The sequence below is a fragment of the Mus musculus genome, chromosome 13, assembly GCF_000001635.26.
Source record: "Mus musculus strain C57BL/6J chromosome 13, GRCm38.p6 C57BL/6J".
Taxonomy (NCBI): Eukaryota; Metazoa; Chordata; class Mammalia; order Rodentia; family Muridae; genus Mus; species Mus musculus.
In genome coordinates this window covers 37966235-37994208 of record NC_000079.6, presented here as the reverse complement: position 1 = coordinate 37994208, position 27974 = coordinate 37966235, and the positions used below count along the sequence as shown (strand labels likewise).

At 44.2% G+C, this 27974-nt stretch overlaps 1 protein-coding gene and 1 long non-coding RNA gene across 3 annotated transcripts; one reads left to right on the top strand and one right to left on the bottom strand.

The window, feature by feature from the left end:
- Ssr1 (signal sequence receptor, alpha) lies at window positions 1-22808 on the top strand. 2 transcript variants are annotated; one of them, NM_001360842.1, is made up of 9 exons: window positions 1-204; window positions 2100-2212; window positions 4618-4705; window positions 6430-6692; window positions 8158-8234; window positions 8867-8945; window positions 10723-10816; window positions 11100-11114; window positions 14403-18219. In NM_001360842.1, exons 1-9 carry the CDS (start codon window positions 126-128, stop codon window positions 14468-14470), a joined length of 876 nt encoding a protein of 291 aa, NP_001347771.1. In that variant the 5' UTR covers window positions 1-125; the 3' UTR covers window positions 14471-18219. The 2 variants fall into 2 exon arrangements, with proteins under 2 accessions (NP_001347771.1, NP_080241.3); NM_025965.4 differs by lacking the exon at window positions 11100-11114 and having other exon boundaries at window positions 14403-22808.
- On the bottom strand, window positions 19667-27931 carry Gm52041. The gene is made up of 2 exons (XR_003950625.1): window positions 24773-27931; window positions 19667-23970 (listed from the first exon to the last, which is right to left on the bottom strand). It is a non-coding gene; the product is annotated as a predicted gene, 52041 (long non-coding RNA).
- Between the last annotated feature and the right edge of the window lie 43 nt (window positions 27932-27974).

The window sequence follows — 27974 nt, the reverse complement described above, 5'->3', positions numbered from 1 at the left end:
GACGGATGGCGCGCGTGCGTGCGTGCCCCGCCCCTCCACCGCGGCCCGGATGAAGAGTAACGCCATTACCGCCAGAGCCTCCGAGAGCCCTAGCGGACCCGCACCGGACGCTGACCGGCCGTACCATGAGACTCCTCCCCCGCCTGCTGCTGCTGTTCCTGCTGGCCTTTCCCGCCGCCGTGCTGCTCCGAGGCGGCCCCGGAGGTGAGAGACGCGGGGCTGGGTTGGGGACCGCGGCCGACCCCCGGCCCGGCTCTCGTGGGCCATGCTATCCCCCGCCCCGGGACCCCCCGCAGCTCGGCGTCCTCAGCGAGCGCGGGCCCGAAGCCCGCGGTCCGCAGGACCCACGCCAGGGTCGGCCTCGCTTCTCCGCCCGCGCTCGCCGCGGGCCGCCCGTCCCCAAGCTCTGCGCTGACGTGTCGCTAGCCACACGCCGGCGCGCCTCCATTCATTCGCCCACTGTAGATTCTTCTCCTCGGCGCGTGGATCGTGTTCGCCCGGCCCCCTCGCTCGCCCATCGCGGTCTGTGTGGACCGCGAGGCTCGGTGTCCAAATCCGTCCCCTTCCTCCGGCTGCTTGTCAGCCGCTACCGTAGAGTATGGCCGGATGGCCTCCTCCTTCCTTTTCTAATTTCTCTCCCCTCCCCTCCCTTTTCCAGCCAGTTTTTGCTGGTTGAAAATATGCTGCGAAAAAGTTATTTCGAGCTTTGTAAGTTTATTCTTTCCAACGATTGACCTGGGCTAAAAACTTGGCAGAATGTAAAAACGTAGAAACTTGTTCCCCCTTGCCCGCCATGTCCATTAATTTTGCTAGTTTATAAAAACAACTAGTTTGAGTGGTCACCAGAAAGAATTCCTTTTCTTTCTCTAAGTTTCTGTGGCCCAGGGCATGAGAAATAACGAGCCATGTTATGAACTCTTTGGCCAAGCACACAGAAGTGCTTGGCTTCTACTTAGTAACTAGTATGACTTTGAATTATAGCTGTTAGGGATTTTGGCTTGGGAGTGTGGTGGTGGGGACATAAGACAGATGTTGAGACCGAGTCTCATGTAGGTAACCCTGGCTGCGTTGTAAGTTGGTGCCCTAGCTAGCACGTCCTTGAACTTATGATCCTTGTGCCTGTACCTCTGGGGTGCTGGGTTTCAGGGTGTCACCACACCCCGTGGATGAAGTGGTGGGGATGAACCCAGGGCTTCCATCGTGCCAGGCATGCAAGGCACATATGCACACTACAACCTTAGACCATTGGGGTTTTCTTTCTTTCTTTAAATCTGGCTTTTGATAAATTACCTGTAAACTATGAATGAACTGTTTTAACTCGGGAAAGTAAAAAGACTTAAAAAAATCATGGTTTTAAAGATAGTGTTTTCTCTTGGGCTTTGCACATGTGGCTGTTCCCACATTTTCCCTCGCTGCTGGATTGCCACATCATCGCTCCCCGAGAAGTGGTAATAAGAACTGCTTGAACTTTAAAGGGCTTTGTAGAGTTTTGCCTGAAAGTGATGTTGTGTGGTTTTTGAGAAAGCTTTGTCAACAAGTCTCTGATTTATAAATTAGCATTATGATTAGCCCTTATTTTTTTTGATATTTTAAATGTCTGAAACTATGCTTGAAGTCATGTGCAAAAATAGTTGGATTTTTTTTCTTTGCTACTAACCACGAAGCTGCCACTATTTATTTTAATTTTTTATTATATTTAGTGTGTGTCTGCCTGTCTGCCTTGTAATATATATCCAGAAGCTAGGAGACAATTTGCAGGGTGCATACCAAGAATCAAACTCACATGGTCAGGCTTGGCAGCAAGTGCCTTTAACCACTGAGCCATTTGGCTTGCCCCGTTTTTTTGTTTTTTTGTTTTTTTTTTGTTGTTGTTGTTGTTTTGCCTTTTTATATTAAAAAGATTCCCATTAAAATTATAATGTAGTAGTTAAGACTACTAGTAAAAAATGTAAATATTTTTTGTGCAGTGGCATTGCTCAACTGACCAGGGAGACTATATTACAATAGGTGGAACATTTTCTTGTCTAGACCTCATGTTTAAAGACAAAGATAAAGGTTAACTGCTCTTTTTTATTTTTTTATTTTTTTTTTATTTTCAGGGTCATTAGCTTTGGCTCAAGATCCTACAGAAGATGAAGAAATAGTGGAAGATTCAATAATTGAAGATGAAGATGATGAAGCTGAAGTAGAAGAAGATGAACCCACAGATTTGGTAAGTTCTCTATACCATATTTAGAATATAGCTGGGTGTGGTGGAGCTTGCCTTTAATCCCAGCACTCGGGAGGCAGAGGCAGGTGGATTTCTGAGTTCGAGGCCAGCCTGGTCTACAGAGTGAGTTCTGGGACAGCCAGGGCTACACAGAGAAACCCTGTCTCAAAAAAACAAAACAAAAACAAAAAAAGGAAAAAAAATAATAATAGAATATATATGATATATTCTGAGTAGAGATTCCAACTAAGAATGTACTCTTTTTATAGGCAAGTTTGCCAATTACCTCTTCAGTTTTATGTGTATGGTTTTGTATGGTACTTGGATGTGAGAGCAAATACTGGGGAGTCCAGGGGCGTTGGATCACAGGGAGCTGAAGTTGCAAACAGTTGTGACCTTTCAGACATGGGTCCCCTGCAAAAGCAGTACTGCTCTGAGCCTCTGAGCTGTCTCCCCAGGGTTGGAATTGGTCTAAGGGCAAGTCACTGAGCATGAGCGCAAGGGCCTTCTGGAGTAGTGGGGAGACAGGGTACACTGAACAAATCAAGATCATGTGCTTCGCTTCCTAGGTCTGTCCTTTTCTGTGCTTGTAACCTGCCATTGACTCCTATGGGGAGACTCTACCATCCATATAGCCAAGTACTGTTCTGGGTACTAGATTGAACAGAGGTTTTTGTTTGCTTGCTTGTTTGTTTGTTTGTTTGTTTGTTTGTTTTTCCCGAGACAGGGTTTCTCTGTATAGCCCTGGCTGTCCTGGAACTCAGAAATCCACCTGTCTCTGCCTCCCAAGTGCTGGGATTAAAGACGTGTGCCACCACTGCCCCGGCTTTTTTTTTTTTTTTCTTTCTTAAAGTTGATATTTTTGGGGGGTTGTGTGTGTGTGTTTAGGGAGCAAGGGTTGAAGAGCAGGAGATAAAATACCTCTATGTAAGTAAGGGTTAGAGAAGATGGCTTAGAAGCTAGCTCTGAAATTTGTGCTCTCCTAATGACAGTAAGAATAACTGGCTCAGTTGGAGAGATGGCTCAGCAGGTAAGGTGCTGACTATTCTTCCAGAGGACCTGGGTTCTCTTCCCCTGCACCCACATAGCTACTCACAAACATCTGTAAGTCTAGTTCCAGGGGATCTGGTGCCCTGTCCTGGCTTCTGTGGATGCTGCTTGCATATGGTCCGTAGATATACACGAAGGCAAAACACCCGTACACAGAAAGCTTTTTTTTTTTAAAAAGGAGCTCAATTGCAACATGCTTCCTGCTAATTTGCTAATTTTATTTCCTGCATCAGTCCTTCGTAGATTTTTTGTTTTCATTTGTATGGACATGCCAGCCACTCAATCGGTGCTTTGCTCTTCTATTAATTTTTGTTGTTGTTGTTAGTGATTTGCTATGTAGGTGCGTAGTGTCTCCTCTGAGTAGAAGACCGTTAATGTGTGTGCTTTCTGTCGATCTGTGCCAAGTTTTCCGTTCTGAGGCTTTGCATCTTCAACCTGTCTCATTACATGAACAGCCTTGATCAGATCAATACATTCCTGTTTCATAGTTGTAAATATTTGACCAAAGTAGTGCTTTGGGTAAGATAATTTAGAGTATATTGGAATTTAATTTAGGATTAAAGATGATGTTTAGGGCTTTGAAATTTGAGCCTACATGATAGTAATGGATTGTATCATTTTTCTGGATTACTTGAACTTTCTGGCACTGGAATGTACTTACTGTGGAGAAAGGCGATCCAAAGGGGAGGAATTAGGTCTTTTTAAGAAGGTGGTCTGAATTTTTCTTATCACAAAAATAAATGGTCAGGATGAGCTGAAAGAGGAAGCAGAAGTACCCTCGATGTATGGAGTTTGTGGAAGAAAGATGACCTCGTAGAGCTTCTGTCCTTCCAGAAGTTACCTCTGGGACAGTGACCTCGGCTTTGGTTGTAACTCCTCTCCAGGTTTCTTATTAGCGACTTACACTCAGCAGTGAAGACATGGGCGAATTGGGAGATTATGGCAGAGGCCTGAGTTGTCTTGAGATTCATACGTACATGCACCCTTGGTCACACTTCCCAGAGCTGGAGGTTAAGGTGGAGGGACACGGTGATCCAGGAGGTGGCTTTCCCAAGGAAAGGCTCATGCATCACATTCAGGATGTCCTGACTGCTCAACTTGCCAGCACAGGAACGACACTGTAAAGTGTGATACTAGGAGAGTGTGTTCATGTTCCCCAGTTACGACACTGTAAACGACACTGTAAAGTGTGATACTAGGAGAGTGTTCTCCATGTTCTTCATGCTCTCCAGTTAGCAGAAGGGGAAGAGAGAACTGACAGACTAGAACCCACAGAGCAGCATTTCATCCCGGTCTAGGGAACTCAGTGGTTTTCCAGCCCTTTCTCAGCAATCTGTTTTTAATGATGCTTCCCTTAGGCAGAAGATAAAGAAGAGGAGGATGTATCCAGTGAACCAGAAGCTTCACCCAGTGCAGACACAACTATTCTGTTTGTAAAAGGAGAAGGTAATGCAAAATTGTCCGTTCTAATTCCAGTCTTAGACGTGTGATTACTGATGTGTATAGTAATGCTGACTTTTAAAGGGAAAAATAAATACTATTTGGTTTACTAGAAATGAAACATTCTTCTCAAACATACTTTTAAACCCGTGCTGTGTGTCTGTGGGTGCACATGTGCCCCTGGGAGCATGCTGACAGCTTGCCGGGGGCCAAACTCAGGTTGCCGGGCTTGCATGCCAGCACTTTTACCCACTAAGCCATCTTACCAGCCCCAAAGCCACCATTCTTGAAATGTCTTCTAAGCTGTGTCAGTAATACCATTTTGTTTTGTTCTGAGGACTTGAGCTTAATCCCTAGAACACTGTTAAAGAGCCAGCAATCACATGAAAAAGCCAGTTCGGGTTCATGGAGAACGTGAGGCAGCTAGCCTGGGTGGGTTAGCACTGCAGAAAGAGAGCTCTTCCTCAGCAAGTGAAGGTGTGAACTGATTCCCAGAACAGTCCTCTACTCTGACACGCGCACACACACACACGCACACACACACGCACACACGCTTCCAAAAGGAATTTATTCTGTTGTCATTGAATTCAAGATCATCCTGTCTCAGCCCCCCAAGTGTTGGGATTACAGACATGCATTATCGGGCCTGTCTGGAATTTGGGAATATATTTGAATGTTTAAAGGTCAGGAAAATACTAAATGTCTACAGTTAGGCCTTGGTTATAGCATAACATTAATTTGAAAACGAAACAAGAAACTTATATTTGCATATTTCTTGCTCCAAATACGTGGGACCAGAAGTGGTTTTTTCTTTGTTTGTATTGCTCTGTTTGGGGCTTTAGAGTAAGGAGCTATTTGGATGATGGAGTTTATTTCACGTACAGTCTCATCACTTGAGACTTGTATCTTCCACGTGTAGCATCCTGTTGGCTTACAAAGGGTTAGACTTTGGAGCATTTCCAATCTTCTGGTTAGGGCTCCTCAAATTCTTGAGTATGTTTATTTATTGAGAGCTTTGTAGATAGCATTGTTCTTAATACTTAATACATACAGTATTTAATCCCAGCAAACCCTGAGGGTATAGTTAGTGTTGATTTTAGGTTTAGAGAGGTTAAGAAACTTGAACTAAGGTTACCCAGAGCATAAAATCAATTGTGGAGACAGGATTCAAGTCCAGATATGCCTGTTCTATGGCCTGTGTTATACGAGGTGAATCAGCCCATTAGACTGACTACAGTGTTATAGAAGACTTAACATCAGAAAGCGTTAGTTTTCTTGGTCTTAAGTATTCTGTTTTCTATGTATTCCAATTTCATGCCCACAGAAAGTGATTGGATTGCTGTGGGTGTGCTCTGTAGTTCTTCACATGCCTAAGATGTACAAAGCCCCATTCTGTTCTCAACACTTTAGAAAGGGGAATTTGAGTTTGTGACTCCTCCTCATTTTATTTTGTAGTAATATATTGAATTGTATAAACCTTGGGTGATAATCTTGTTACCATGATTTTCTTAGCCTCTTAATCTGGATGCTATTTGGCTGTAATACCCAGTTTATGTCCTAAATTGGAATCCCAGAGAACAGACAGGAAAGACTGCGTTTAGACTACAGCCCTGGGTTCTCAGAGCTGGTGTGCAGTCACTGGAGTGCTCTGCTGAGGAGTGGTCTGCACCCATGTCCATGTCTGTGTTCCACTTTAAGCCTAACCCCACCCCTCCTATTCTGTGTTTTAGATTTTCCGGCAAACAACATCGTGAAGTTCCTGGTTGGCTTTACAAACAAGGGGACAGAAGATTTTATTGTTGAATCGCTAGATGCCTCGTTCCGTTATCCTCAGGACTACCAGTTTTACATCCAGAATTTCACAGCTCTTCCTCTAAACACTGTAGTGCCACCCCAGCGGCAGGCAACTTTTGAGTATTCCTTCATCCCTGCAGAGCCGATGGGAGGACGACCCTTTGGTCTGGTTATCAATCTGAACTACAAAGATTTGAACGTAAGACCTTTTGAGTTGTATTTTGTTTGTTAGAGATTGTCCCGTCTGTTTAAGTGCATATTTTGTGATTCAAACTGTAATAGGCAACAGGAATACAAAAGGAATTGCCTGTCTGTCTCTATCTATATTTATGAGATGGTGAGAGAGATGGCCCCCAAAAAAGCACTAGCGTAATGGTGAGGGGCGTGCCTGAGCTGTGTGCGGGGTCACTGTGTGGGAAGTGACTTGAGCGGGGTCTTGACAAGGGCAAGGAAGTGTGCAGTAGTAGAGTCTGCTCCTACTCGGTCAGACATTGTTCTGTCCCAGTTGTAGACCTGGTCATTTAAGTGATTCTAAAGATTTTTTACTGCTTTGGTCTTTTGTATACTCAGAAGTAAAATACAACCCAGTTTAAAATAACAGTTTTATCAGCTTTATGTGTTAATCTCACATATGTCTGAGAGGGATGTACTGCTGCAGGAATAGACCCCGAGTGACAGACAGCTCTAGGTGAAGGTGTGTTTACCCTTCCTTTCCCAAGAGCTCCCTGCAAGCAGTGGGTTCACACCTCCCTTACCACAGGTCAGTGCCTAACCCTGTATCTTCAGCCAGGCCCTGCATTGTGGTGTGCTTTCCTGTAAGTTAGTGCAGAGGAAAAGCTTTTCATTCTGTCTTGAATGAGACATTTAAATAGTTCGGGTTATTCATTTCCTTGTGTCTTACCATGTCATGGTTTTTAAACAGGGTTGAGCTGAGTTTGGTTTTGGTTTTGTAGTGCTTCCTTTGTGGAAGAGCAGCCGTGTGCATCCCAGTGGATTCCTATGTTGGAAAACTGAAGTTTGGTTAAATCGTCAAAAATACTTTTTTTAAAAAAGATTTATTTATTTAATTTATATAAGTACACTATTGCTGTCTTCAGACACAGCAGATGAGGACATTGGATCCCATTACAGATGGCTGTACCATGCAGTTACTGGGAATTGAACTCAGGACCTCTGGAAGAGCTGTAGCCCGTCAAAATTATTTTAAGATGATAATGGAAAGACAATACTTTGGTCCTGGAAGTCACTGGCTTGTTCCTTAAAGTGGAATTGGTTTCCAGTCTGCTTTCCGTTAGCGCATGGACCTGACGTCTGTCTCTGCTATGCCCCTGCAGCTGCGCTCCGTGTTTGCCTACTGCAGGTGGAGGCTGGAGCTGCTGAGGAGCGAGCTTTGGGCTCTGCTGCTGTCTGCCAGTGTGCTGTGGCCACCTCTGCCGTCCCTGATCCCTGCAAAAAGTACAGGGAGACTTTGGAAAGCTTCTAGGCGTTTCTATTCTGTCGGAGAATTAGACCAGGCATTGAATAGTACAATTATGGCTTTGTTGTCTCTTCCAGCCAATGGCGGGAAAGGCGAGTCTGTTAGGATAACAGTTCTGAGAACACTTGTAAGTTTTATTCTTTGAGCACATCTCTCATGTGAATTTTAACATCTGTTTCTTAAACAGGGCAATGTATTCCAGGATGCTGTCTTCAATCAGACGGTCACAGTTATTGAAAGAGAGGACGGGTTAGATGGAGAAACGTGAGTAAAACTGCACCTGTAGCTCTGGAAGGTGCTGTGCTCGGATTGCAGGCTCCTTAAATGGTCAGACTGTGGTGACCCTACAGAGTGAGGGTGGGCAAGTCCATACTGTGAACAAGTCAGGCAAGAGTGGAGCCTGAGCACTGCTTCTACAAAGCCAGTGGCTGGTGGTTTCCTTTTCCCAAAGTCTTTTCTGCCCCAGTCTTTAAGTTGAGCCTTAGCGTATGTAACTTCGTGCCTCTGAGATAATTACAAAAGTAGAAAGTTTTTTTCTTAAAAATGTTTTGTTCTGAGTGAAGAATTATCTGTGAACATAAGTGGGACTCACTTGAAGGGATTTATAAACCCAATTATGAAAAATGATGTAAATGTGAGGAAAAACTATTGAAATGGTCTTAAACTGAGTTTAAAGTAAAACACATTTTAGATGGTAGAATTTTTTTTATTGACAGAGTGTTCTTAACTTAATAAAAGGAAATTTGTAAAGCTTGTAGGCTGGAATTATTTAACATGGTGAATTTCTTTTTCTTCCATACTTGAAAAGCTATTGAAGCATGTATTAGGATTTTGATTTTAGTTAGATATGGTATTTATGAACTAACATCGGCTATATTTTCTTTTTCCTGTGCCAGAATTTTTATGTATATGTTCCTTGCTGGTCTTGGGCTTCTGGTTGTTGTTGGCCTTCATCAGCTCCTGGAATCTAGAAAGGTAATTATGAGTGAGCAACCCTGAAAACCACATTCAGAGTTAGAGTACTGACTGCCCTGGCGTTCCCTCGGCTTCTCACTTTACTGTAGCTTTGTTGGTCCTTTTTAAAACAGTACCCAGACAAGACTTTCCATACGTGACTTGAATTTCTTGATATGTATGTACATATCCAGTTAGTGTACTGATTGCTCTCTCTAAAGTGATCTTTACAGTTAATGTAATAATGTTCCTTGAGTTCAGAAAGATTTTGTTCTACTTAATACATTTTTCTCATGGATGGGTTGGGTTATCTGTAATCAACCAATTTATTTGGCTTAGAATTCTTAGTGGGGGGGTTCTTTTTTTATGTATTCAGAATTTATGGGCTATGTAAAACTGGTTAGTTAGATGTTGGAGTTTCTACCTGATAGGCAAGCGCTTTACACTGAGCTATAACTATAGCCCTTGGTTTTTGAGACAGGATTTTCCTGTATAGTCTTTAAGGCTGGCTGTTGAGTCCAATGTAGCTCAGTCTGGCCTCTCGTGGTCCTCCTGTGTCCTCCCAGGTGCTGGGATTACAAACTTGCACCAACCTTCCCCTTAGATTTGAGACAGTCTTGCCATGTAGACTGGCTGGCCTAGAGCTTACCGTGACACTAGGCTGGACTCAACTTAAAAAGATGCACCTGCTTCTGCCTCCTGAGTGCTGGGATTAAAGGTGTGCGTCACCATGCCCAGCTTCCTGCACAGATTGTGGCTTTTAAATTGCAAAGCAGAGCTAAAGAAAATGGAGTTAAATGAGTTTTATTTGCAGTATTTCAGGAGATGGGCTACAAAGAAAGTCTCTCCCACTCTCTTGGGGTTTTTTGGTTTTGTTGTTTGTTTTTGAGACAGGATTTCATGTAGCCTAACCTGGCCTTGAACTTACTGTGCTGCAAAGGCAGGCTTTGAATTCCTCCTGCATCCCCCTACAGTGTATGGGATTGCATGGACACACTGTGCCTTGAAATTTTCACACTTTTAGATGAATTCAATGTTGTTGGCCTATATGGGACTTTATGTGTTTTGTATCTGTACCTGTTCTTTAATCATTTCGCAAACAGTACAAGATTGCCCGCTTACAGCATTTCAGTAATTTCATTGGCTATACATTTATTCTTTGGAAAGAAAATCAGTGATATAGCAACAAATTAAGTTCTGTAACAAGGGTAAGGATCTGTATAGGCTGCAAATGGTCAAGAAGATGTATTCTTTGAAAACACTTTCCTCTTACGGCGTGTACATGTGCATTCACGTGTGTGTGTTTAGGCACATGTAAGGAGGTCAAAGGTCAAGTTGGAGTTGATTTCTTTCCTTCTACCATTTGGGACCCTGGGAATCAATTCCAGGTCATCAGGCTTCGTTGCAAGCATCTTTTCTCAATAAGAAGCCATCTTGCTAGCCCAGGGCTGACTGTGTATCCTCAAGCATGTTTTCATCTTCCTGGCAGACAAAATGTGTATTAGGGTTTTAAAACAAGAAAAGAATGAAATTTGTCTGCTAAGATATGCAAATTATACATGTTAATCAATGTTTTTAAAATTAGAATACACAGACAGACAGTGGTGGAGCACAACTTTAATCCTAGGACTCAGGAGGCAGAGGCAGGTGTATCTCTGAGTTTGAGGCCAGCATGGTCTACAGAGTTCCAGAACACCAGAGCTATAAAGAGAAACACTGCTTCAAAACAGAAAAACTTTTTAGAATAAACAATGCTGTGATATGTCTTCTTAAAAATCCGTCTTTTATGTTCTTGTAGCGCAAGAGACCCATACAGAAAGTAGAAATGGGTACCTCAAGTCAGAATGATGTTGACATGAGCTGGATTCCTCAGGAGACTTTGAATCAGATCAGTAAGTAGCCTTACAAACTTGGAGAAACAAACTTGGAGAACATTTTCTCTTTAAATGGAAATTAGTTTCAATTCAGCCAAAAATGTTTGGTCAGTACTATTTTACACTGATCTTTTCCATTGCTTGTTGACTCTAGCACAATAATTAGTGACACACTTAATGATGTGTTCTGTTTATAGTGTTTTATGGTTTAACTTGGAAGTGTTTTTTAAACATGCAGCTTATTTGTAAATGTCTGACTTCTTTCTAATTTATTTCCTTTTTTTCCTTCCTGTTGCTTCAGTGCAGAGTAGAAGAGGTGAGGTGATTAACTTCTTCAGTAGGCTTTGCTACAGTTTTGGGGGTTCTTGCATAGTGCATGAATACAGCAAGTTTAATGAATAGAACTGTATTTTTGTGGGAAAACTGCTACAAACTACTTTTGAAAGAATGAATCTAAAATATTACTTAATATAGTGTGCTTTTTGTTAATGAACAGTTTATTATACTAATTTTTATGAAGGAATATAGAAAAAAATTCCCCATTTGGTGAGTGACTTTAAAAAGCACTTGTGGGTCTGGAAAGCTTGCTCAATGGTTAAGAGCACTTGGCTGCTCTTCCAAGAGGGGCAGGGTCCATTCCCAAGCGCCCACATGGCAGCTCACAGCTATTTGGACCTCCAGTTCTAGAGGATCCAATCCCTTTTCTGGCCTCCACATATACTGTGGTGCACAGACATTCGTGCAGGCAGAACACTCAGTCATTCACATTAAGAGAGAGAAAGCATTCAGGTTAGCATCATTGTAGAGAACTTAAATTGTACAAGAATATAAAATTCTCTCCTTGACATCACTAACACTATTTTCTACAACTAATCTGTACTTACATATAAAATGATTTTCTGTACATATGTGTTCAGAACATTTTCCCTCAACACAGTATAGGACACGTGGAGGCATTTTGAGCTTTGACTAATGAGATTTTTCTGATAAGCATTTTACATTTTAAGGTGGAATGGGTCTACTTTCCTTAAGTATTTTTTTACCATATAGACTCACAGTTCTGCTGATTATTTTTTTTAATAGAAAAGAATTAGAGTCATCCCTTAATAATGCTTTCCACAAATACAAAAAAAACTTGTCACGTAAATGCCGTTAAGTGGGTGGGAGGGTAGTTCAGTTGGTGAAGCGTGTTGCTAAGTCATGAAGACGACTGCTGTGATCCCAGAGCCCCAGCAGAATAAGCCAAGGACAGTGGGATACGTTGTACCCTCAGTACTGGAGGCAGAACCAAGCAGCTGGCTGGGGTTTGCTGGTCAGCCCAGCCTACTGATGAGCCCGTGAGAGTCTCTCTAAAAACAAGATGCCTGGCTCCTCAGGAACAACACCCAGAGTTGTCTTCTGACCTCTTCATAAATCTAAACACACACCCTTCATGTGCACACAGGGTCACGCACTGTGTGTCTCAATAATTTAACAAAGAATTCAGGTCAGGTGTGATGGTAAATGCCCTAATTTCAGGACTAAAAAGGCTGAGGCAGAGGAATCACATTTTGGGAGCCCTCCTGGGCTCTCCAAAACCAAACAATAGTGAGCTGAAGTTAGCTTCCATGAACTCCTAGGTGAGGGGTAGCCTGTGATGTTGTCTGAGGCAGGGAAGGAAGATGGATCTGAGTGTTGGTAACACTAAACACCAGGAGAATCCCACTGTTGCAGTTTTCCCGAGGTGAGATGGCTTGGTTGCTTAGCAGGTTGTAAATGGGTGGTGGAGGCACTCTGTCTTGTTTTCTGGTATATGATATGAGGGGTATTTTTCATTCATGATTCTTTTTCTCCACCTAGAGTTTAAAGTTTTCTCTGGAAAAATAAAGCATTTTGACTTAGGTAGTTTGAGTTACATTTCTTCCTTAGGTTTTCGCCCACCCTGAATAGGCAGTAATGGTAAATGTTCGTCTTCCATAGCTGAGAAAGTCGTGACACATATATGTGATTACTTTTTGTTTAAACACCATGCTTTTTTCTGCTGTTAAGGTAGTTTTGAAACTATTTTCCCCCAAAACAAATGTCTGTAGAGTCTTAAAGACTGCTCTCGCCTGCCTGCTGCCTAACCCGAGCCACTGTTGAGAAGGTTAGCTGAAGTGGCTCTTCTGAGTGGAATTGAGCCAGGCATGAGAAGTCTTCAGAAGGAGACCCTTCATGAAAGCACCGTGCTGCCGGTGGTTGGAGTACTGGGGTTTGGTAGTCACAGCATCCCTACTGCTCACAGTGATGGCTCAGTGGTAGATTGGGGGGTGCTTCCTGAATCTTCAGAGGTTATAGATTTAGCTTACTTATTTAAAACAATTTTTTTGGAAATTGTTCAACTAGAGACATGTATGCAGACATAAGAGCATCCTTAGTCTTTAAGTATTGTTGATAAATGTTTACTATAAAACACATACTGATTAATTTTTTAGGAAAAGGAATGTTAGGCATATTCATTTTCCTTCTTTTTTTGGCATATTCACTTCCATTTCATAAAATGCTTATAAATAAACCTCACACCTTGGTGAAAGTATCTTTTTCCAGTTTTTACCTTTTTTAATATGCAGAAATCATTTGGTGATGACAGGGGATGACAGAACCTTATATGGTGCCCAACCTGGCCTTGTACGTGGGTTCAGATGATCCTACTGCCTCAGCAGTTAGCACACGACACCAGGCTGTATATGTTTTCTGTATTATTTTTATTTTTGAAAAATAAGAGCTTACTTGGCAGTGAGCTGTTGTACCTAGTGTGTAGAGTATACTTAGAACGTAACGAGAGGGTGTGTCAGATCTTCACTCGTCCTACTTCTGAAACAGTTTTGCTAGCTACAGCCCCGGCTGCCCTCGGACTCCGCTTCCCCAGGGCCAAGAGTACAAGCGTGTACCACCATGCCCGTCTCGGCCCTCTGTTTCTAAAAGAAACATAGAGATTATCTCCTTTATAAGATAGAAGAAACTCAGCAGCACATATATGTCTGTTAACTTGTAAAGAAAAGCTGTGTACTGTGTGCTGTGTGCTGTGTACTGGAGTGGTTTTAGCATTGAGGTACTAATGGCCTTTGTTTGCTTCTCCAGTTAAGTTTGTATAGTTGCCAAAACTTAATGCACCCGCAAAGACTAAATTTTGTGTTTGTGCTGAACATAAATATGCTCCAATTGTATCTTTTAAATATTGTGTGTGTTTTTGAAGAAGAGCCTTGCAGAAGTCCTAATCCTCCTGCTTCCATCTCCCACGTGCTGGGATGTAGACCTCTATGCCTGGGTCTTTTAAAGCATTTCAGAATTCTTACTTGTGCACTTGTGAGCATGTTATTGAATGTGTGTGGTGTCTGCAGCAATACAGCAACCATTGTCCAATCATTTCCTATGTTAGATATGCAAATGTTATTTTAATTGGTATTACCCTAGAAGGATATCTTTAAAGTTCTTTTAAAAAACCAAGAGCTAGGTAAAAGGCATTTGTTATGGGGTGTGGGTGTGTGAGAGGTGGGTGGGTGGGTGGGTGGGTGTGTTGAGTTTAGAGCTGCCTGAGAGGCAAACCTCTCTTGCTTTAACTTGCTCCTTTTTTTTTTTTTTGCAGATAAAGCTTCTCCCAGAAGGCAGCCCCGGAAGCGGGCGCAGAAGCGATCGGTGGGATCTGATGAGTAAATGTTGTGTGTGCCGCAGTGCAGCCTGTGCTTGCCCTGCCCTCGTGTTCTCGGCCTCCTGGGAATGAGTGCAGAGAGGCCACGCCACCATAGACGCCAACTGCTGCTTATGTGTGGACTGAGCAGTCGGAGTCTGTGGCCATACGATTGCTGAAAATGCACTGCATTGCTTTTCTAAAGTAACAAATTTGGGGTTTTTTTTTTTTTTTTTTTTTTAAAAAACCATTAAACTGTGTGGGTGTGGATGTCTGTGAGCAGTTGTCTTACCAGAATCAATGTTAAACTACCTGAAACACACCTTTAGCATACTCAGCAAAACGCTCTCGCCACTTCCCTTATGCTAGTTTCCTGTTTTGACCCCAAGTTCAATTAATATTTTTTTCCCAGTGTGGTTTTAGGTGAATTGTTTTGAGGGAATAATTTGTTTATTTCTTGGAATCGATCAAATCCAAACTGAGGGCACAAGCCGGCCTTCTGCTTGCTGTCTGTCCCAGCTTGTATCTAACTGCACAGCAGGGGTGGCTGCTGTGAGCATCAGAGGCATGCTGGGTAGTTTCTGCTGTCTGCTGTGTGCACCCTTCAGGAACTTAACAATGGAGTCAAGGAATTTTGGAATCACTAGCAACAAAATAGTGAAGCCTGACAATTCTACTGACACTAGTATATAAATCTTAATTCTATGCCTGTTTTTGTTTGGTTTTTAACAAAGAATTGTCTGTCTGTGCAGACTGGACTGTTGGGTTGTCCATTGTCCACGTGGCCTGGGAGCCTCGGGGTGGCCTGGAGCCTCTGGGGTGGCCTCTTTGCTTTGCTTGTTTGTTGTTGGCTTTAAACAGACATTTGTTCTTAGTAGATAGAATTTTAAGAAAAAAATTGTCACGGTCTATAATCCAAGGGATCACATTTTAGGAGCAGGAATACATTTTAATTAACCCTGATCTCCAGAGATCTTAATTGGAAAGCTTTAAAGCGGCTACAAGGTTTATCCTTTGACCCCATCTCTGGGGAGTTTTGAATGCTGACCTACTTTTTTGCCTTTATTAATATGAAAAATTCCCAAACTTCAAGCACTTAAGATTTCAAGACCAAAATTAAGTTGGGTTTGATAAGTTGACTTGAGTCATCCCTGCCTGACCTAGCGACTTCACTTGGCATTGTTGTCACACTTACAAGAAGTTACAGTAATGTTGAATGGGACTTGTAAGAGGCTTCCTTCCCTCTGTCTTTGAAGCCATATTCTGCCTGCGTGTATTATAAGGAAGTGGTAATTTCAGTAGCTTTTCTATTCCTGACCTTTTTCATTCTTGTTTTCTTGTGGTCCAATCCCTTCCACACACAGCTAAAGGAAAGCTACAAAATAAAACACACACAGAAACAAACTTATAAGCTGTTTAACGTGTAAGCCAAAGCCAATAATGATTGAAGGTTTTCTGTGTCTTCTGTAATTGTTAATCACTTTGCAAAAGGGGGTGAAATGTCAAATTGCCTGTATTTGCATTTCTGGACTGTAAACTTTGTATGTAATATAATGTGTGTGGTTTTTAATTGAGCTGTATAATCTGTTTATTTTGAGGCCTACAGAACTGTATGGTTTTTTTACTTAATGTAATATAGGGGACCCTTCTCATTCTCAAAAAAACATTTTCCAAAACCTCTGAATATCTAAATTTGGTAAGCTACTGTAACATACTACAGTAAGGTATAAGTAATTAAAACCTTTAAATGGCCCATAGTGTTTAACTAAAAACCTGATAAAACATGGGGAGGTGGAGGGACTACTACACTTAAAAGCTGCCACGTCGTCATCCCTGAGTAACTGCCTTATAGTCCAGCTCTGTGTGTCTGAGGTCCGAATTAGAGCCTTGGGAGTGTAGGATGTATTACTTCTTAGTGTAGACTGGGAACAGTTGACAACTTGAGTCTTCAGGTGCCAGGCGTCTACTATAGCATCAGTAAGTATTTAGCAGAAACTAACTCCATAATGAATGGAATTCAATTCCACACATGGTTTGTTCAAGCACACTTAATAAGTAGTCTACTTTTAAATGTCTTTTTTTAAAAATGTAAATACTTGGATGAAGCTTTTCTTTGTTTCAATATAGTCATTTACATCATGAACATTGTTTTCAGAATTTATCTTTTGAACAAGTTGGCTTTAGAATCTGTCAAGTGAATGTAAGGATCACGAGTATCAAACTCTGTCACTGGACATTGAGAAGAGTGGACTAAAGCGCGGACCCGCTAGCTCAGGTTGTATGGCTTCATCATTTGGATCATGTGCTGTGTGTAGTAAGGGAGCTGTCCGCCAAAGCTTGGCCTGAGAGGTTTGGAAAGGAGAAGTGAGTGAGGCTCAGTATAAAAGGCTACGGGGGAAGAATCAGGTAGAAATGAGACGTAGCAGTGACGTCAGAAAGTGGAACTTGGTAGGCATCAGCCTGGCATCATCATTAGAGCAGTGAGCACTAGAACACTGAGAGTGGAGGTGGAGGTGTGGTTACGCCCTTCCTGCAGTGTGCAGAGGCCTTCCTGCTCTTGATAGAAAGGACGGTGAGCTTGAGGGTGCATTTGACCCACGACTTTTGTTTGTGTTTATTTGGGGTCTTACAACCTTGAATTCCTTCAGTATGGTGTGAAATCATTACAGTTTAACTCAGAACAGTGTATATGCCCTCATCAAGACTGTGATAGACTAGATCCTTGATTTTTCTTTGAGCTCCAAAATTGTTAGCTTAAATGAAGTAGAGTTAAATTAGGTAGAGTTGAGGTACTTTACTTCCGTGGTGTTGGGTAGCATCGGCAGCCATGTAACGAGTCCGTGAACTTGGCCTGTGTTTCCTAAGTAAATCCTTACTCGGTTCAGAGAGGAGCAGCTGGTTCTCATTTCTTGTTAGCGGTGTGCTTGTATGCTTGTGATGGATGATAGATGCGAGGTTTCGCCTCTGCAAAGTACTTGCTAGGGTGCACAGGACTCAGCAGTTGCAGGTAGCTGAGCAATAGTTGGTTCAGGGCATTAATTGTATTGATGTCTGCTTGGTTCTGTCCCTTTTTCCTTTACACAAAACTAGACTGATTCTCTCTGAAGTGCTGGGAGTCTTTCTGGATTTTAGAATTGGGTGGGAACACACACACTGAGGCTGGGGACCCTGCAGTCAGTCGCCGTTGTAAGAAAGTGGGAAGGGAAGCTGGTTTGTTAAACGTGAGTCCTGAGCTGTGTTCTGCGGTGTCCTCCTATTTATGACTCCTTACAACAGCTCCCTGGGGCAGGCGCGTTGTCCTCTGTACATGGAAAAGAGCCACTGAATTGAAGTGACTTGGAGCCTAACTGTTAAATGTGGCTTCAGAAGTGGCTTTTAAACAAACAAACAAACAAACAAACAAAAAACCTTAGTGTGTTTTCCTTTCACGCATACATCATTTCAGAAATTTTACAAAACCAAGCATTTAGGCAGCTTACAAATCTTTATTTTCTAGAATCCAGCAGCTATAAAGTAGAGATGGTATTGGTATTGAATATACAGATGTGCTTGTACCATGCACACATTGAACACGCTTACCACCTAGCTCATGGGCACTGTGGGAAATGCATTGTGCATCTCTGTACTTAGCTCTGTGTGTGTGTGTGTGTGTATGTGTAGAATTACTTGAATAGGAGATTTAATTTTTATTCGTTAACCACAACACCCCATTAAATCTTCATTAAATAATATATGTTATATGTCTCCCTATTAAAACAGCCATGTTCTTTACAAACATGTGGCAGTGTGTGGTGGTTCATGCCTGTAATCCCAGCCCTGGGAAGGTTGAGGTAGAGGGAACACGGAGACAGATGCCTGGCAACATCATAAGTTCCCGTTTCAAAAACAGAAACCAGTATGTTTGGATTGTTTGATTGGATTTTGTGTTTAAGCTGAAATACCCATATTCATGTTAGAGATGGAGTGTATTATACAGGCAGGTTGGGGTTGGTTCAGGTCTGGGGTTACAAGACTTCTGATTTAGTTTCTATTCAGTTTGGGTTTTCTTTAGGCACAGTAAGACATCACAAAGAAACTCCAGTGCATCTGGAAAGCCCAGAGGATAGCTCTCTGGTGTTGAAGGCACAGGTAATTCGTGCCTGTGTTTTCCCCTAGATGGACTTCTGTAGGTGGTCGTGACAGTTTGTCCTCCCATTAGCATATCTCCCTCTGCCCCATTGTGAGCCCTGAGTCTTGTGTACGGTCTTGTCACACTTAGGTTGAAACCTGTTCCTACCTAAAGAAGCAACAGGGCAAGGTGAGTCTTAGTTTGAGGTCAGCCTGCTCTACTTGGTGTGTTCTAGACCAGCCAGAACTACATAGTGAGACCCTGGAATATAGTGAGTTCAAGACAAGAACTTGGGAGGGGGGCAGAAGGCTGGAGAGATGGCTCAGTGGTTAAGAGCACTGACTGCTCTTCCAAAGGTCCTGAGTTTAATTGCCAGCAACCACATGGTGGCTCACAACTGTCTATAAAAGAATCTGATGCCCTCTTCTGGTGTATCTGAAGACAGCTACAATGTACTCATATAAATAAATAAATCCTTAAAAGATAACAACTAAGCATGACAAAATAAAATATAATAAAAAAGACAAGGACTGGGAGCGTAGTAGCTCGGTTGACAATGTCCTTGCAAGCATGAGGATTTGGGGCTGGTCTCCAGAACCCATGTGCAAATGCCAGGTGTACCATGTTCTGGGGAAGTAGAGGGGCCAGGAGCCTCCCTGGACTTGTTGGCCAGCCCTGCCTCAAAGGTGGCAGTCACCCAAGGTTGTCCTCTGGCTTTCACATACCCTCATTAGAAAATGCAGGCTCGTTTTCACTTGTCATTTTTTGCCAGGGGACTGGCATGGTTCATAAATACTTAGGTGGGGCTGGAAAGAGGGCTCAGAGAGCGTTTAGTGCTCTTGAAGAGGACCCGAGTCAGTTCCTAACACCCATATTGGGTGGTTCAGAACAGCACTTCATATATATATGGTTGAAATAATTCCTTGTAAGATGAATAAAAATTCCTAGTATTGAACTCATTAGCCATGAAGCTGAATGAAAAGCTGTTGAGGTGTGATCTGTCCCCGTGGAAACTAGAAGGCACCTAGGTCTAAAGCTATGACCACTAATGAAAAGTTTATCCACAATCAGGTTCTTCATATGCTGAGTGAGAATGTGAAATTCTGCTTTTTTATTTGTTCTGTTAACTACAGACCACTAGTCAGTACAGCAATATCAAGAGGTGTTTCAAAATACTGTGTACTTAGAAAAGGGGAGGGGGAGGCCACATAGCACCAGAGTTCAGATTCCAGGGTCGCAGTTAGAGGCAACTTTGGTTTCTTCTCTGATGGGTTGCCTTCTGCCCCCTGGGTGGTTAGGTGTTTCTGGAGTCAGATGCATGCAGTGTGTCTTTTACACAACCACCCGTGACTGGTGGCTCCTCCTGTGAATGTGTGGTACTGTTGCACTGCCCATGAAGTACAGGGAGGGGCGACAGGGTGCTTCGTGGATGTAGATGAGAAGGAATACAGTCCACTAACTATGCAAGGACAGTTCTTTCTTGGAAGAAGAGTAAAAGTGCTAAGTGTGTGTGGGTGACTAGCGTGGGTGCGCTAGGCTCAGTCCCCAGTACAGAAGGGAAAAGGTAGGAAGGGCATGTAGTGTGCCTAGTCTGGTGGGTTAGTGATGAACCAGAGGGAGAAGGCTGGCAGGGCAGGTCTTACAGTCAGCTTACAAGCTGGTGGCTCTTTGTCAGCATGTTTAAAGCGGTTATATTTCCAGTGAAGTTGTTGGCCTTCAGAAAACCATGAACTTACCTCTCAGAATTCCTTTCAGCACCTGGCAGTGGCACATGCCTTTAATCCTGGCACTTAGGAGGCAAGGCAGGTTGGTCTATGTGAGTTTGAGGCCAACCTGGTCTACAGAGTGAGTTCCAAGATAGCTAGGGCTACACAGAGAAACCCTGTCTCAAAAAAAAAAAAAAAAACCCACAAAAAAAAACAGGAGACTTTTCAGAAATCAAACTAAACTAACCAGCCAGCCAGAGCTTAAATTTGTTGAAGGAGGTTCTTGAAGTCTGAAGGCATTTTAGACAGGAGACTGAGAAGTACTGAAGAATGGCCTATACAGAGTTTAGAGCACTAGCCGTAGCGTACAAGACTGCGTTCAGTTCTCAGCACCAAGAAATAAAGGTGTCAGTCAGAGTAGGATTATCAAGCTCTTGCTCCTGACCGAGCACTTGTCCCGACCAACACCAGTGCACAACACGTAGCTGCTGAGCCTTGTGGCTGAACCCTTCCTCTCCCCCATCCTCTCCATCACTGGCACTTGGTCTGCTTCTTGAAAGCCTGGACTTAAGTCCTACAGATCCTTCTCTGTGTCAGCTTCTCTTTTGTCAGAGTGTCCTCTGTGCTTCTGGCTGCCTCCGTTCCCCTCGCAAGGCTCGTGGTCTTTCATGTTTCTTTTGATTTCTCCCTGGCTGGCCAAGCCTGCTCTCCTAGGATTGTGTGGCCACCTTCACTTAGTTCTTTGGCTTCCATGAACCCTAAGTCCATGCCAGAGATGGTGATGCTGGCCCGGGCTAGCTCCAGCTCTTCTCACCACTCTGCCGTGCTGGGCTTGCTTACTCCAGTCCTTGGTTCTCTGATGTAAATTATTTCCTTCATGACCATTCTAACTGCCTGTGTCACGTTAGTCTTTCTTTTCCCTGGGCCAATAGCAAGTTTACTGTCCTCTGAGGCCTCTGTCCAGCTCTGGTGTCGCTTATTGACACCCGACTTCCTTTTATCCCGCCGCTATTAATGAGTGACAGCTGGTCTTAGTTCTGCTTCAACTTAACATTAAATTTTGGGTCTCTCTACTTTCTTCTCGGTTCCCTTCAGCTGGAGCTGCTATTCTAACTTAGCACTTCCCCCATGTGTGGTTTCACGCAGGGTGGCTCAGGCAGGTTCATTTATTAGAGAGCCTTACAGTGTGAGGGTCTTCACGGTGATGTGTCTGAAGGTGTTGTTTGGGTATCTTGTGTGTCTCTTCAGTGAAAATAGAGGGAATGAACCAGTAGTTCTCATGCAACGTTGATACACATTCCACGCGAGTGTCAAGATGACCGTGCTAAATCTGGTGAGCCTGACACTCCTCCCTGTTCTCAAGGTGCATCCCACTGTTAACAGCTGATGGGGAAGGCATCTCGGCTATATACGAACTTTCTCGAGTACCAGCCGTGTGACTGGTGGGTCCTGAGAGATGAGACGCACAAAGACATCTTAAAAATACTAAACAGAAAAAAAAAAGAAAAACAAAAAACTAGTCCAGGTATGATGGTGCCTGCCTTTAACCCCAGCACTTGGGAGGTAGAGGTGGGCAGATCTCTTGAGAGATCTGGTCTATGTAGTGAGATCCTGTCTAAAAAGGAAGTGCAGATTCGATCATCATTTTGCTCAGAATTATGTTTTTAAAAGGTAGCATACTCTACTTACAAAAATATTGCCATTTCAGATAACAAAGACACGTCATAGAATCAAGGCGACTAACAAAAGAATTTCATTCTAAACTTGATAATCCCAGCGACTTGGGAGGCTGAGGCAGGAGCGTCGTGACTAGTAGACCTGCTTGAGCTGCAGAATGAATTTCAAGACCAGCCTGGGCAATGAAATGAGACTGTTCAAAGAGCCAGGGATGGAGCTCAGACGTAGAGAGCTTGTTCAGGATGTGTGTGGCCCTGGGCTCCATCCCCGTCCCCCAACACACATGTGCTGCTGGGCTGCTGACTTTGCGGGTCATGGTCACAAAAGACACATGAGGCTTCAAAGACCTTCCCTCCTCCCGTTCCCACTGATAATAAGAGTTTGGGTTTCCAATAATCACACACACACACACACACACACACACACACACACACACACACACAAAACACGGTCCAGCCAGTTGACTGTTCTGTCAGCTGAGGCCGTTGAACCTAGATCTCTATCCAAGCTCTGCTCTTCGAAGTCACGCTGTTGATGTGCCTCGCAGAAAGGCCACTCATCTTGAGGCTGCAAGCTTGGAGAATGTGGCTTTATCACTAATGCTTTCGGTCTTCTCTGTGAAAGAAAAACATGCTCTGGAGAATTAGAAAAACAGAGGTCTGTAAGAACCAGTATTTCTATGTTTTTTTACCAAACACTTAGAACAGTGTTAAATTTCAGATTAACCTTTAAATGCTAAATCTAAAGCGACATATAACCAAAATGTGGACGCAGTCTTTGAGCAAGGGTGGTGGGTTTTTTTTCCCCTTTCCAAAATGTTTGTAAAGTGCTTATATTTTATAATGAAAGCAATAAATATGAATGTTGAATTTATCTGGGCCTCCAAAGATGAGTGTGATCCTGAAAGCTTTCCTGTTTAAAAAAAAAAAGCAATGCTTACACTGTGTTATCGTATTTCCTGTTGGAAGGACAGATAACCATTTACAGAAGGCTCTACAGGTATTTTTATAGGGCCCAGCTTCCTCACTGTGAACTTTGAACGCCCCGTTCTCCCCTCTGCTCTGAGCTCAGAGCATGAGGTCCAGCCTCCATGTTCAGTGCTGCGTGCGTTCCTGTCCCACCCAAGTCAGGACATTGTCTCTGCCCTGCTGAATATCTGAGGACTTCCTTTCCACTGGCACTCATGAGGATGTGGTGCTGCACTGTGGCCTGCAGGGTGCACCAGGGCCTAGGTTAGAGCATCCCTGCCTTGCTCTCACATCCTCTCCAGCCTCTCCCCATCTTCCAGCCCCAACACTCAACTCCAGCAGCAGGGCCTTAGCAGTTGACCTCGGGATGCTTCCCTGGCCGTTTGCGTCACACAACCTTGTCGGCTTCTTATCCCCTGTTCCTTATGTTGTTTCACTCTTATGAAATAAATGTGAGCTTTAGGATCAGAACTGCTGAAAGACGAGGGATGTGGGTCAGTGGTAGATCAGTTGCCTCAAACACACATGGCCCTACATCGTACACCTAGCCCAGCCAAAACCAAGTCACCAGACTGAGTCTTGAAACAGTTCCTGAATAGTAGGTGTCGGATGATAGGAATTCTTTACACAGTCACACTGTGATACATTTGCAAATAAGGAAATTAATAAGTACAAGATAACATGATATAAAAAAAAAAAGCAAAAAAAACCTTCCACTCTTAAGCTACAAAAAACTGCAATTGGAACACAGGTTTGTGTGTGTGTGTGTCCCAAGCAGTCATGTGACTTTGCTGCCTTCCACACAGTATTGAGGCTCTTCTCCCCTGGCCCCTCCAGAACAAAATTACCTCCTGGTCACTATCTACTGAAAACACAAGGAGGTGTTTGTAGGTTCACAGGCTACACCTCAGGCTGCCTCACCTTGAGTCTGTGCAAAGAGCCAGTGGCATCTGGAATTGAAGACTGCTGCTCAGCTGACGTTTGTGAGGGACAAGCAAGCAAGACAGAATGGCAGCCAAGTGCACAGTGTTGCTGGAAATCGTTTCCTGCGAGATTATCACGTGGATCTGTAAAAGGCGTGAAAACATGACAGCTGTAGCTTGGATATGAAAGACTTGTTCGGAGACTGACTTGTAAGCACAGATACTTTCTTGCATGCATAATGACCAGGCGTTACCAAATGGTGCCAAGCAAAACCATTTGCCTCTCACAGACAACACAAGCTGCTCACCAGCTATGACTGCATTAGAAGGAGAGAGAAGAGACCTGGAAAAGTCTCTGTAGAAGGTTAGCCCCTTCAACCAGATCAATCGCTGCCACTGAGAGCCATCAGCTGATGTTACTAATAATTAAGTGAATTTTGAAAATCATGAAGAAGATGAATACATTTCAAATGCATATAAAATTTTCTTATTGGAGATATTTACTTTCACCTGTGGAGAATTTTGTTTGTTTGATTTCTTCGTAACTTTAAAGAGATTATATCCCCCACTGCAAGGATCTTCCTAATGATTGATAAATATAGCCGGGCAGGCAGAATAGCTCAGTAGGTAAAGGCATTTGCCACCAAGCCTGACAACCTGAACTGGATGTGGAAGGAAAAGCTGACCTCACAACGTTGTCCTCTGATCGTATACACACTACGATGCACACACAGTAGTAATAATAAAGTTAAATAATTTAAAAGCATTTTTGGAGTTACCCTAAACTCCCTTGAAGCCAGTCTGCACGGGTGTGTTTTTGCTGCCCTCTGCTGGTCGTGGAGGGTATGGCGGTGACCGAACCACCCATTCTCGGAGCCTCCCTCCCAGCCCCTTGGTATTGCCTGAAAGCCAGAGAAGCCTGGGAAGACATCACTCCTAAACACACCTATTTACTCGGGTTGATCCTTGGCGCAGCGTGTCTATAACGGCCCCACTTCAAGTTACACATCGCAGCAGAATGGAAAGTACTTCTTTACCGAGACATCCGTGAAATGCTCTTGGACGGATTGTCAGTAGGAAGATGAACGCTGTAATAAATGTGCTCCCACATGGGCACATTGAGCAACCAGCCACACTCAGCGAATACTCTCTAGACTCGTTTTGTCTCCCCCAACAGCAGCAAGCTTAGCAAAGAAAGCTGGCCTCTCCTCCGCATTGCCTGACACGGGGGCCTTATTTTATGTCCTGATGGCGTGCAATGAGCAGAACAGTCCTTTCCACTCCTTGGTTGACAGTACCATAGAATGGCTCAGCACACAGGATGAAGCCTTACCTGAATCTATTCACGCACTTAACTGCCTGCGCAACCTTCCTCTGATCCCCTCACTTGGCTTGCCTATCTCTTTACCCTTCAACGACAGATAATAGCATCTAGGGTTACTAGTTAATCAAATGGAGATTTCTAAATCTCTTAGCTTATCTCACTTTTAAAAAAAAAATGCAGCATGGGCTGGAGAGATGGCTCAGAGGTTAAGAGCACTGCTCTTCTGAAGGTCCTGAGTTCAAATCCCAGCAGCCACATGGTGGCTCACAACTATCCGTAATGAGATCTGGCATCCTCTTCTGGTGTGTCTGAAGGCAGCTACAGTGTACTTACATATAACAAATAATAATAAAAAAAATGCAGCATGATCAAAAAAAATCTGATCTGAGTGCCTGACCCACAGTAACTTTGTTTCTTCCCAGTATAAGCAGGGATTGTGTGTCTGTCACTGAAAGCACTTTGGCATGTTTTTTTATACATATCATGTCCTATTTAAAAGGCTTGCTCCTCTCATCCTCCCTTGCTCCATCTATCTCCAGGCATGCTATCTTCGGGTCTTGCTCTTGTGTATGCAGCCAGCCACACTGCCTGCTGCTGGATACTCACAAATGTGCATGGTTGCACCGGGCTCCTGCATGCTTATAAAGTATGTGCCAGAGGCCAGTGTTCTTCAGTGGTGATGGTGGGGTCCGGTCATGGCACTGTCAGAGACTTGACCCACTCTCCTAATGGCTATTCTCGCCCCTTCTGAATCCACCCAGCATTATGTGGGTTCTGGGGATGCAAATCTTAGTCCTCACACTTGCGTGGCAAGCCTTTTATGTACTGAGCCATCTCCCAAGCCCCTCTCGTCACTTTGCAAGGGAGCTGTCTTGGACTCCCTCCCTCATAATGAAGGTAGGTGTCTCTCCCAGGCACAGGTTCATTCACACGGAGTTCTGAAGGTGTGTACGCTGCCATTGACAGTGGAGGTCATGTCCATGCCTTGTTTCCTTAGACAACAACGACGACAGCTCCCCGTCTGGAGTCTGGCAAACAGCAGGCGCTCAAAACATGCAAACAGTGGGCGCTCAAATCATGCAAACAGCGGGCGCTCAAAACATGCTGAAGGAACTCAGGAATGAAAATGGCGCTGATTTGGTTTGTGGAGCAAAGCTCCTTCCCTCTCGGTATGAGTGCTCTGTGTCTGTCTGCTTTACTCGCAGCATGGCAAAACATTTGTTTCTCACACCGTGTCCCTCTTGAAGCAGGAAGCTCTGATGAAATCTCAGTGAAGAGGCCTGCTTGTTAGGCCTTCTTTCTGGGAGGGACTCAGAATCTGGGGCCAATTTTAATAACTTTGAACTCCCAGCTTAGCCTTTTATCTGACTCTCCTTAGGAGGAAGAGCGTGGCGGGGGAGAATCCCGGTCTCTTTGATGGGTGAAGTGTTTGGCTACATCACAGCATAAAGGCGCCTTTATAATAAGATGGCCCGAGGCCCCATCGCCCTGTCTCACCAGCTTCAGACCCCGGGGAAGTGGCTGCGGACACATCTAGCGGTGTCTCAGGTCATCTCCCTTTGTTTGCTCTTTCAGGCGCAGAAAGAGAGAGGCGCGCTGAGGAGACCCTGCAGCTCAGCCATCCGGTGGTCTCAGGTGCAAGATGTGTCTGCTTCAGCTGCTTCCGGAAGTTGCTTAGACCAGCGGCCCCTGCGGCCTGGATGTCTTCTCTGCACCAGCTTGCTGCTTATGAAATTTAGGACAGCACCAACCGCTTGACTAGACCCCTCACGTGGGCCCTCTATGAAGTCGCCGCTGGAAATGGCTGTGTCACTAGGGCGTTCTGGCTGATGAATAACAGCTGTTGTGTTTTGTGTCTGGCTGGAGTGTTCCCAGGAAACCCGGCATCTCTTACAGCTCGTGTGTAGAAGGGGAGGAGCCCCAGCAGCCAGGAATGGGGAAACCTCAGGCCCAGCTCTAGGGCCACTTGGGTCAGCGGGCTCTCATGTCCCCTCCTCATCTATGGCTTCATGACAAAGATGGCAGGAGACAGGATTCTGTGTGAAGTAAGCTAGCCCGTACCTCTTTGACTGAACATAACTCAGCAGCTTCCATGACCATTTGAAGAAATATTCACTGATGAGTGTCTACAGGCTGGGCTTACAAGAGGCCTCATAAAGGGTTGAGTGACTCCACCTTTTCACAGTCCATAGACCCTGGGGGCGGGGGAGGTGAGCCAGGCCCCAAACTGAGTAATGCTTCATGCAAATGGGAGTTATCCGGAGGCAGGTGGATTCCCCCAGCTGGCTTTCAGATGCTGGCTTCTGTGTGTGTGTGTGTGCGTGTGTGTGTGTGTGTGTGTGTGTGTGTGTGTGTGTGTATGTGTGTGTGCTCACTGAGAACTTGAACTCTGCTGATGTGACTTGAATAGAATTGCTTTGAATCAAATTGCATGGAAATAAACTGATGTGAAAGGCTTACAGACACATCTGAACCGCGCTGGGTGCCAGGCCTCGGGAGGTCAAAGGTGAAGGCAATCGTTTGCTCCATCTTCACAGGTGTGTGCAGTGACGGTGCTGCGGGACTCATGGAAAGGGCACATTTGGAGCTTTGGGTGGAGGCAGGAGACTGGCCACAGGAAGCAGCCTTGCACCCGACATTGGCTCACCCTGGTCATACACAGTCACATACCGGGTAAATCAACAACCTCTCCAGTGAGCCACGAGCGCTTCCCACACCCCCACGTTCATCCCACTCCTGTCTAAGGCAGACTCTGGAATCTCAGGGGGCTGGCTTAAGAGCCTGCTTAAAAAAAAAGTCTGAAAGAACCCCTGGGGAGGTGGGG